The 11,647-nt window shown below is 32.5% G+C and overlaps 1 protein-coding gene across 1 annotated transcript in view; it reads left to right on the forward strand.

Moving 5' to 3' along the window:
• The window catches only part of CBG13900, a gene marked incomplete at both ends in the record, with an annotated part of 8,235 nt that extends 6,392 nt beyond the window's left edge, over positions 1-1,843 (forward strand). The window contains 3 exons of the mRNA XM_002634751.1: positions 588-732; positions 801-895; positions 1,688-1,843. Coding sequence (XP_002634797.1) covers positions 588-732; positions 801-895; positions 1,688-1,843 — 396 coding nt within the window. The remainder of the gene's footprint in view (positions 1-587; positions 733-800; positions 896-1,687) is intronic.
• Between the last annotated feature and the right edge of the window lie 9,804 nt (positions 1,844-11,647).

Genomic DNA, 11,647 nt, shown 5'->3' on the forward strand with positions numbered 1-11,647 from the left:
TAAAACGACGGCCAGAGCCAAGCTTGCAGGCCTGCAGGTCGACTCTAGAGGATCCCCTCGACGAAAAAGTTTGGAGCCAAGAGGTCGCAGGTTCGAATCCCACCGGTGGCAAATTGTTTTTGAAAGTGTTTTTTGGGGTTTTCAAGCGCGGGAAATTCGAAAATTGAGGTTTTCTGAAAATTTTGAAAATTGAAAAATCTCAAAAAATCAAGAAAATCGCATTTTCTGAGATTTTTAACCTCGATTTTCGAATTTCCCGCGCCTGAAACCCCCTAAACAAGATTTCAAAAACAATTTGCCACCGGTGGGATTCGAACCTGCGACCTCTTGGCTCCAAACTTTTTCGTCGAAAATCCCACTAGGCCATCCGAGCAAGTTTTTGAAAAATGTCATTTCTAGGCTGAAAATAATGGTTTTAAAGCTGTTTCTGAGCATAAAAATGGCCTAGATACCTCTAGACAAAAACCACGGAAAAAACTCGAAAAATCTAGAAAAAACGCTGAAAATCGAGTTTTGAGCTTCTGGTACCATTATAATGAGCTTTTTCAAGCTAATCAATTTAAGCTGAGCAATCCAAATCTTTCCAGGAATCCTACGAGAGCTATCTGAAAGTGAACAACGGCAAGAATCTGTTCAAATCGATGCGTACGCCGACGGTCCTGGTCACTTTAATGATTATTGATTACATTTTCCAAGAATTCTTCCAACTGCTGGGATTGAACGCTATTGCTGGTAGGGGTTTTTTTTTGGCTGAAAATGCTGAAAATGGCCTTTTTTAAGCCAAAAATCCATGTTTCCAGGCCTCTTCTCATCGATTCTGTGCATTGTGATCGGGGCGCTCGGCGTGTGGGCGTATTCCAGATATTCGGGACACTTGCGTGAGGCTGGTGGATATGTAAGTCTGTCAGAGTGGAAATGGACCTCAAAATTGAGGAAAACCGGCTGAAAATGAGCATTTTTACGCTAAAAATCAATTGGTCTCTTTTGGCCCATTTTAGACTCATTTTGGCTGTTTTGGAGCATGAAATCGTTATTTTAAGCTCAAAAACAGGCTCAGGACGTCTTAAAACCCCCAAAAACCCCATTTTCAGTCCAAAAATCACATTTTTCGTGAAATTCGGAAAATTTGCACGGATGGCCTAGTGGAATTTTCGACGGGAAATTTTGGAGCCAAGAGGTCCCGGGTTCGAATCCCATCGGTGGCAAATTGTTTTTGAAACTGGTTTTTGGGGTATTCAGGCGCGTGAAATTTGAAAATGGCTCAAAATTGAGAAATATGGCATAAAATTGCCCTTTTTGGCTCATTTTCAGCCATTTTTCTCAATTTTGTGCAATTTTAGACTCGATTTTCGAATTTCCCGCGTCTGAAAACCCCAAAAAACGTTTTCAAAAACAATTTGCCACCGGTGGGATTCGAACCCGGGACCTCTGGATCCAAATTTTTCGTCGAAAATCCCACTATGCCATCCGAACAAAATTTGCAAAAATCGAGAAAAAATCGATTTTCGGACCGAAAACTGGGTTTTCGGGGGTTTTGATGCGTCCTGAGCCTGTTCTTGAGCGTAAAAATGACGGTTTCCTGTGCTTAATCGCTCAAATTCAGCCAAAAATGCTCATTTTAGTATTTTTTTTCGATTTTTTGCTATTTCAAGCTATTTCCAGCCAATTTTAACCCAACTTGTTGCAGGTTGACGACGCTGTAACCTATGTGTGGACCAATTTCATCTCGCCAAACGCCAATCACCTGGGACCGCTGGGCGGTGCGATTCAGATGGGTGACGCGTTGGGATCCGGAAATCGGACTACGAACTCTACCAATTCGGATAACAAGAAGAGAAACTAATTTTTGAAATTTGTTTTTTTTTTCCCCCGAAAAATTTGAGCTAAAATGGTCCAAAATAGCTGAAAATCCAATTTTTTTTTGCTTTTTTCCAAATTTTCTTTCTCCAAAATATCCAAAACATTAGCAATTTCATGAGCAATTTCGCCAGTTTTTCTCCCTAATTTTTTTCTGAAAAAAAAAAAAAAAATTTGAATTTCCCGCCAAATTTTCTCCCGAAATGGTACTAATTACCCCCCCCCCCCACCAGCGTCTCTTTTTTGTGTGTATTTTATTGTTTTTCGTATTTTTTGGGGCCTTTTTTTCACCCATTTTTTTTCTTATTTGTAAAAACCAGAAGATACATTTAGAATGAAGTAAAAAATTTTAAAATTTTAATTTTTGGAAAAATTTTTTTTTCAATTTCCAGCTGAAAAAGATGCATTTTTAGCTCAAAAAAGGAACTTCCAGCCTATGAAAATCCCCAAAACCACTAAAAATCGACGAAAATCGAGGTTTTTCCAAAGTTTGCACCCATGGCCTAGTGGATTTTTGGACGCGAAACTCAACACCAGGGTTCGATTCTACCTGGCGGCAAACTCTTTTTGCTTTTGTGCAGAGCAAGATTTGAAGGTTCTGGAAGCTTCTAGATGCTCGAATTCCAGAATTTCGAATTTTGCTGAAAATTTTAAAATTTCAAAAAATAATTTTTTTCAAAAAAATTTTTTTTCGCATTTTCAGCTCATTATGATGTATTCATCTAAAAAGTTGTTTTTTTTTCTAGATGAATAATAATGAAATGACGAAAAAAAACAGAAAAAGGGACAGAAAGCAGAAAATCAGAAAATCAAAAATCTCAGAAAAACAAGAAGAGGAAAAAAAGGGAAAAATAGATAAGCTGACCACTAGGATGAGCAATCTTATCATTTGGAAATTCTGAGAAAAAAAAATTTCAAAAAAATTTTTGAAAATCTATTTTTGACTAAAAATCTTGAATTTTTTTATTTGGATCTTCAAAATGAGTATAAATCAGTCGGTACGCCCCTTAGGGGCTAAACCCCCTGGGCTCCGCTTTTAATACCCATAATCTTATGAAGAGGAGGACCCAGGACCCAGGACCCAAGACCCAGGACCCAGGACTTCATATCATGATATCAACAAAAAAATCTGTGATCCATAAGAAGAGCGTCCATTTGAACTAGATTATCTTGTTTCCTGGTTGAGATATCAAAAAAGTGTCAACTGATAAAATGTTTATCATAATATCAGCTGCAATTTATCAGTTGACCACTTTTTGATATCTTACACAGAAACCGAGATACATTGGCTCAAAGTTAAAAGGCTCAGTGTGTGACTTTGAGCTTGAAAGCGGTTGAATAATAAAGTTCCATTTTTCTAGCATACCGTGGCTGGCATATTCAGATTTTGAAATAAAAATTAATTAGTGATGATCTCGACCTAGGTGACAAAAAAGCATTTTTTGAAAAAGAGACCCCGCGAAATTTGTAAACTACCGTATCCCCATCAATTTTGGATTTTGAGTTTCGAAACATGATCATTTGAATTTGACGCGTTTTGAGCTTCAAAAAAAGTATAAACACGTCTAGGTTTGTAGAAATTTCAAAATTTCAGAATTTTTCGTGGTGGGACCCAAAAAACGAAAATTTCAAAAGTAGGTCATGATTATACTCATTTTGAAACTCTTAACTTGACAAATTAAAAAATCTGGGTTTCAAATCCCAAAATTCCCAGAGATACGGTAGTTTTATCGGCTGAACATAAAAACTGAGCAATGCGGAAAAACTACCGTATCTCGGTTAGTTTTCGAGCAATCTTAGGGAAAAGTTAAATATTTGAATTTGTTGAGTTTAGAGCTTGAAATTGAGTATAAACATGACTAGATTTGAAAAATTTTTGATTTTTCGATTTTTTGGCGCCAAATTTGAAATTTCGAAACTTTGAAAATTTCACAAACCTAGGCAAGTTTATACTCATTTTGAAGCTCTTGACACAACAAACTCAAAAATCCAACTCTTGTAAAACCAATTTCAAAATTCTCGGAGATACGGTAGAAAATATCTTTTTTAAAAAATATTCCCCCCGTGCTAGATCACTAGGGGGTGGGGTGTTTTTGGGGTGGAAAAAAACAAATCAGATTAGCTCTCCATTTTGCCATGTGCTTTTGGTTTTTTCTCACCTTGTTTTTTTTCTAATGACGAAAAAAATTTTTTTTGGAAAAAATTTTTTTTGAATCAAGACCTAAAAATACGTATTTTAAGATAAAAATACACATTTTACGTACTAAAGGAAGCCATAAAATTTTGATTCATTTAAAATTTTTTTTCTGATCTGACGTTTTCTTCAAATTTCTTACTACACACACATTTAACCCAAATTTAGAGTCTAAAAACTAGATTGAGAGCTTATTTTTAGGTTAAAATAATTGAAAATTTGAGTTCTACACCCTGAAAACCCCATAGAGAAGTTTTTGGCTCAATTCGCCTACTGTTAGATTGTTTTAAAAACCTTGAAACTGAAATTTCTGAATTTTGGGGTTAAACTTTTTCTTTCGAATCCCAAACTTTAAAAAAATTTTATGTCTTGATGGTTTTATGCTCATATTGAAGCCCCAAACTAGATAAATTCAAAAATATAACTTTCCCTAAGATTGCTCAAAAACAAACCGAGATACGGTAGTTTTTCCGCATTGCTCAGTTTTTACGTTCCATCGATCAAGCTACCGTATCTCCGGGAGTTTTTTGAATTTTGGAATGAAAAATAAATTTTTGAGTTTGTCGTGTTTAGAGCTTTGAAATGCGTATAATAATGACCTACTTTTGAAATTTTCGATTTTTGGGTCCCACCACGAAAAAATCTGAAATCTTGAAATTTTTTCAAACCTAGTCGTGTTTATACCCATTTTGAAGCTCTTAACGAGATAAATCAACATATAAATGTTTCAAAGCACAAAATTTAAAATTGATGGGGATACGGTAGTTTTGCCGGACCATATTTTTTGAAAAAACTTTTTTTCGCTAACTAGCCCAAGATTATACTCATTTTGAAGCTCTTTGAACGCTGAATTTAAATTTCTGACTCAATAGTTGAATGAATCGAAGCTGAGCATTGTAAGGTATACTGTAGCCTTTCTTCATTTTCGTCAAATAATAGGATTAAATAATGAAATTTGATCTCTTCTTTTTTTGGTTTATAAGATTATTTTTTGTATTTCATCATTTATTATTCTCAGAAATTTCTGTCTGGGAGACTGCTAGAAGAGCACAAGTCAGAAATATTTTTCAAAAAATCTGAAAAATTTGTTTTTTTTCAAATTTTTTCATTAAAATTCTGGAAAACTAGAAAAATTCAAAAATACCAAATTCCATGTAAGATCACTCTCTCTGAAAATTTCAGCGTTTTCAGGAAAACATATTTTTGAAAAAAAAACTTTTTTCAGAATTTTTGATTTTCACCTGTTTCTGATTTCTAGGCGGAATTAGTTTTTTTTCATATTTTTGTTAGAAAAGACACTAGAATTAAATTTCTAGCACGAAATGAATCAAAAAACTAGCTAGAAGTTTTTTATTCTAAAAAATGTTTTTTCGAAATTTTTAAATTCGTGGGTTAGGTGCTTCAAATGATCATAAATCTAGAACTAGTGAACATATAACAATGAATTTTATATTATTCAATAGAACATAAAATTTCACACATTTTAGTAGTAAATCACTTTTTGATTGCTCGATTTTCCCGCGAGATATGCGCCTTTAAGGCGCATATCTCAGCAACCAGTTGAGCTAGAAAGTTGATTTTTGGCTCATTTGAAGTTTGGATTTTGATTTCTGTTGTGTCAAAATTTCAAAACGAACCAAAAATTTTCAGCTATTTTTTCAGACTTTTTAAAATTTTAAGATTCCAAAAAACTAAAAAAAAATCATATTTTTTGTTAGGTTTTTCAAATAACCATAGAACTGGAACTAGTAAAGCTAAAACAACGAAATTTATACCAAACAATAGGAATTAAAATTTCACACAATTTTGTAGTTAAACACCTTTTGATTGCTAAACTTTCCCGCGAGATATGCGCCTTCGAAGAGACGCAGACACTCTAGCTTCTCTACGTCTCTTTAAAGGCGCATATCTCGACAACCTGCTGAGCTAGGAAATAGATATTTGATTTATTTGAAGCTTGGATTGTAGTTTTTGTGATGTCAAAATTTCAGAATGATCCGAGAATTTTTAGCTATTTTTTCAGACTTTTTAAAATTTGAAGGTTCCAAAAAACCAAAAAAAAGTCAAATTTTTTGTTAGGTATTTCAAATGACCATAAAACATGAACCTGCTGATCTAGATTTATAAATTTTTTTTATAGTTTGATAGAAAATGAAATTTCACACATTTTTGTAATTTATCCCTTTTTGATTGTTCAACTCCTGCGCGAGATATGCGCCTTTAAAGATACGCAGACACTCTAGCTTCTCTGCGTCTCTCCAAAGGCGATATCTCAAGAACTAGTTTAGCTAGAAAGTTGATTTTCATGCAATGTAAAGTTTTGACTCTGTTTTTTATTTTCCCAAAACTTCAACACTCTCCCTAGATTTTCAGCCATATTTCCAGACATTTTAAAACAGCGAAAGTGTCCGCGTCTCACTAAAGGCGCATATCTCGATAACCAGTTGAGCTAGAAAGTTGATTTTTAGCAAATTTAAAGTTTCAAACTAGGTTTTTATGTTCTCAAAATTCCAGGTTCCTCCAACAGTTTTCAGCTACATTTCCAGACTTTTAAAGTTTTGGGTTACAAAAAAAAAAGTTCCAAAAAATCAACTCATTGTTATTCCTTTGATCATTATCATAACATTATCATAACAATGCTTTTACAGACTAGTATTGCTCATTTTTCTCATTATTTCACCCTGTTTTTTGTTTGTATAATGAGAAAACATGTATATATTCTATACAAAAACATTTCCGCTTTCAATAACAAACTTTTTCTCTTTTTTCTTCATTTTTTGGTTTTTTCTTCATTATATACGATTTTCTGGGAAACAATAGTGTATTATATTAGAGAGGGTTTTATGTATTAATACACAGAAAATACCTTTAAACAATAGTTATAACAAATAAGCGGAGAAAAATCAATTATTCCAAAAAAAAAATTTTTTTTAGATTTTCTGAATTTTTTCAAGAAGCTTCTCAACATTTTTCGATTCCTCTATATTTCTATATTTTCAATAACAACATGTTAGTCATATCCTCTGCCTTCTCTAGCAAAAAAATATAGAACTAGAATTTATTATTATTATTTTTCTCTGATTCATGTGTCGTGTGACTTTTTCCTGATTTCTGTTTGTCCGGATGTCCTGGTTTTGAATTTTGATAACAATTCAAAAACAAGATGAAATTTCAAGTAAAAGGATACATAAACCATATCTCTAGCTCAACTAGTTCTCAAGTTATGGGAGTTTGAAAATCTCAAAAAATTGGAAATTTTGAAATTTTTTTTTCAAATTTTTAAACTCTTAGCACGGCAAAATGAACAGTATTTTTGTATCAGAAAATGGGAGATTATATGCTGAGCAATTTTATAGTTCACGGTCTCCCAAAGAACATTTCCGAACTGCAAATTAATTTTTGAAAAAACAGAAAAAAAGTTTGGCGCGATCGCAATTGCAGGTCTAAAACCATAATTTCAGAATTTTTTATCTGATTTTTCCGGAAGAAAAAATTTCAAAAATGGTCATTTTTGAAAGTTTTAGTTGACAACTTTTTGATAGCTTCACTGGTTCTGAAGATATGCGCCTTTAAGAGATGCAGAGAAACGAGAGCGCTCTGCGTCTCTCCCCCAATCTTTAAAAGCGCATATCTCAAAAACCGTCACAGCTATCAAAAAGTTATTAACTACAAAATTGCTCAGCATAAAATTTCCCATCTTTTGATATTAAAATTGTATACAAGGCTTATCATCTTCTAGATCCCCGATTTTCGATTTTCTCGAAAAATTTTGCTTCTGACTATCCCCGCCAAATCGGATCAGCCATCATTCTTATCAGTTTTTTCTTTTTCTCATATCCGTCTCCCGGAAATTTCGTGATGAAAAAATCTGATTTGACTGATAAGGAGATAAACAATCTTCTTCCTCATTTTTCTGCCATTCACAACTTGAAAAAAAAATTTTCTGAATTTTATTTTTGAAAAATTTATCTATCTGTATGTATGCGATCAAAATATCAATTTACTGATAATCGAATGTTTTCTTCCTACGCAGGTTTCTTTGAAAATTGCCAAAAATTTGATCAAAATTAGGTTTGCAAAAAGTTGTGATAGATTTTTGCTACTTTGGTTTTTTGTAAAGTGGGCGTAACCATTTTATCTTTGAAATTTGGTTTTTGACATTTATAAAATTAGATTTGCGGCGTCAAGACCTTCAAAATGAGTATAAACATGACTGGGTTTTCTGAAATTTTAAATTTTCAGATTTTGGCGCCAAAAAGTCAAAAAAAAAATCGAAAAATCAAATTTTCTAAAATCTGGGCATGCTTATACTTATTTTGAAGCTCTTGCAATGGCATATTCAAAAATATAACTTTCCCTGCGTTCGCTCAAAAACTAACCGAGATACGGTAGTTTTACCCATCGCTCAGCTAGCTTTTAGGTTCAATCGGTCAAACTACCGTATCTCGGCGAGTTTTCAGATTTTTTGAATAAAAATTAAATTTTTAAGTTTGTGGCGTCAAAAGCTTCAAAATGAGTATAAACATGACCAGGTTTGAAGAAATTTAAAAATTTAAAAATTTTCAGATTTTGGCGCCAAAAAGTCAAAAAAATCGAAAAACCAAAATTTTCAAAATCCAGGCATGATTATACTCATTTTGAAGCTCTTACACTGACAAACTAAAAAATCAATATTTCCATGTGATTGGATGAAAATTCACAAAGTTACGGTAGTTCGAACCAAAACAGATTCCAAAAAAAAAAATTTTTTTTGAAAATTTTTTTTGATTTACAATTTTTCTAAGTTAGTTTTTTAAATACATAAGAGACTAGAGTGAAAACGTAATAGAATTTTAAATAACTTTTTTCCCCAAAAGAGAAATCAAATTTTCTTCTGATTTCTCTTATTTTTTTTTCCACCTGCACATCTAGATTTTTCGATTTTTAGGTTATGAAAAAACGTTTTCTAGATTCTGAGAAATCACGTTTTTCTGAAATGCCGATTTTCAGAAAATTTTTAAGGTTTTTTTTTTGAAATTTGAAAAAAAAATTTTTAAGAAAAATTTTTTTTTTAATTTTTTAATAATTCAAAAAAAATCCAAATAAGATCAAAAATTGTCGAATTTTTCTGGTGATCCAAATTTCAGTATTTCATATTAAAAACGCTATAATTTTTTGTGATTCTTTTTTCAGATACAATACACGAAAAATCGGAAAATCTGAAAAAAAAAAACCAAAACATACAAAAACCAGTTAGGAGGTGATGGTGGGTAGACGAAATAAAATTACTAATGCTTCTTTTACAGAAAAAATGATTTTTTTTTTGAAATTTGAATTTTTTGAAAATTTCGAAAAATGAATTCAAAATCGAAAAAATCGAGTTTTCTCAAAACTTCTCATATTTATATTCATTTTGAAGCTCTTAACTCGAGAAACTCAAAAATATAACTTTCTTTAAGTTTGCTCAAAAACTAGCCGAGATACGGTAGTTTTTCCGCATTGCCTAGCTTTGATGTTCCATCGTTCAAACTACCGTATCTCCGTGAATTTCGAGAATTTTCGGACGAAATTTTGATTTTTGAGTTTCTTGCGTCCAGAGCTTGAAAAGGAGTATAAACATGGCAATGTTGTTAGGAATTTCGAACTTTCAGAATTTCAGATTTTGGCGCCGAAAATCGAAAAAAATCGAATTTTCTAAAATCATGGCACGAGCACACTCATTTCGAAGCTCTTAACTTGAGAAAATTAAAAATCTAATTTTCAATCAAAAATAGTCAAAAATCCCGGAGATACGGTAGTTTGACCCATTGAACCTAAAAAGCTAGCTGAGCAATGGGTAAAAGTACCGTAACTTAGTTCGTTTCTGAGCAAACTCGAGGAGAATTATATTTTTGAGTTTGTCAGGTCACGAGCTTCAAAATGAGTGTACTCATGCCAAGATTTAAAAAATTTTGATTTTTTCGATTTTTTGGCGCCAAAATCTGAAAATCTGAAATTTTGAAATTTCTACAAACCTAGTCATGTTTATACTCATTTTGAAGCTCTAAATAAGAAAAATTCAAATAAATATTTTTCAAAGCTTCAAACTTCAAATTGACAGAGATACGGTAATTTATAAAAGTTTTAGAGACCTTTTGCCCCCCATCTTCCTGATTGTTGTAGTGTTTAGCTTATTCCAACACTCATACGTCAAACCAAACTAGACATATGCAAAAATAAGACTTTTTCTCTCAGTTTGCTCAGCATTATTTTCCCCCTTTTTTCCCACCGTAAGACGTAAAAATATGTTTGTTTCGTATTTTTTCCCCATATGATTTTTTTGGCGCCTAATGATTAACCCGACACATCTATAAGGGACTTTTGATCATTAGAAACTTTGGTTTTTGGTAGAAAAAAAGGAAAAAAAGTGGCAGAATAATTTTTTTTTGCTCCAAAAAAACTTTTTTTCATTAAATGAAAGGTTTCATATATTATAAATTCCTGGAAAAACCGGATTATGCTGTAGTATAAAACTATACAACTTGCCCAAAAATCTTATATGGTCACTCTAGAATTTTTAAAAATTCGAAAAAAATGCCTTAAAGGTGGTGTGTGAGGTGAAAAATGGTATTGCTTTATTTTGTGCAGAAATCGAAGTATTGTCTATTCAAAATAATCGCGCGGATGAACGAGTAAAAAATAAAGCAATACAATTTTTCACCACACACCGCCTTTAATTTTTTATAATTTTTTTTTCGTAAAAAAATATTTTTAGCTTATTGCTCAGCTTTATTTTTTATTTAACTTCAAAAATCATATGTTCGCACCCTGGAACGTCCCCAATTTTGTATTGAAAAAGGCCTTAAGTACAAAATATTCACCCAGACCAAAATAATTAATTTTAATTGTTTTTCCCTTCTGGAACGGTATAAAAATAGGAACAAAACGCAGATGATTATGAATTTCAGTCTTTTTTAACTTTAAAACGAAAGCAAAAAGGTTTAAAAAGGTTTTACCCCAAGTGGGTTCGAACCCCGGACCTCTAGATTCACGGGCAAAAGCGTAGACCACTACACCACGGCGCCACTGTAAACTTGAGTGGGTGGAGGGCATATAGGACGGAGTGGAAATTGGTGGGCGCGAGGGAGAAGGGGGTGAGGGGCGAGCAAAATTTGAAAATTTTAAAGTGTACCTAAAAACCAAAAAGTACCTAGAAATTCCTAAATTTCTTGTTTTCCTAATTTTTTTTGGCCTATTTTTCGGAATATCCGAATAAACAGTGTATAGGACAGACCTTGAATTTGAAATATAACAATTTTTTGAAAAAAAAAACTTTTTTCCCCTTATATTTCCCTCTCATATGTAGCTCCTAGAATTTTCTAAATTCCCCATTTCCATTTTCTTCATAAAACCTTGTTCATAGATCGCATGTAATATCAAAAGATGACTCTTGAGACTTCAGCTCAAATTTAATCTAGGTTTAAGTTTTGTTATAACATACACATCACAGGGGGGGGGGGTCTTAGGCACGGATTTTCTTTCGAAATTCGAAACATTTTATTTGAAAAACATTGAAATTTCAGGAAAAATCATTTTTTCCAATTTCCCAATTTTTACATACATTCAAAATTTTCCTTC

Source organism: Caenorhabditis briggsae (genome assembly GCF_000004555.2).
Source record: "Caenorhabditis briggsae complete genome, chrIV, whole genome shotgun sequence".
NCBI lineage: Eukaryota > Metazoa > Nematoda > Chromadorea > Rhabditida > Rhabditidae > Caenorhabditis > Caenorhabditis briggsae.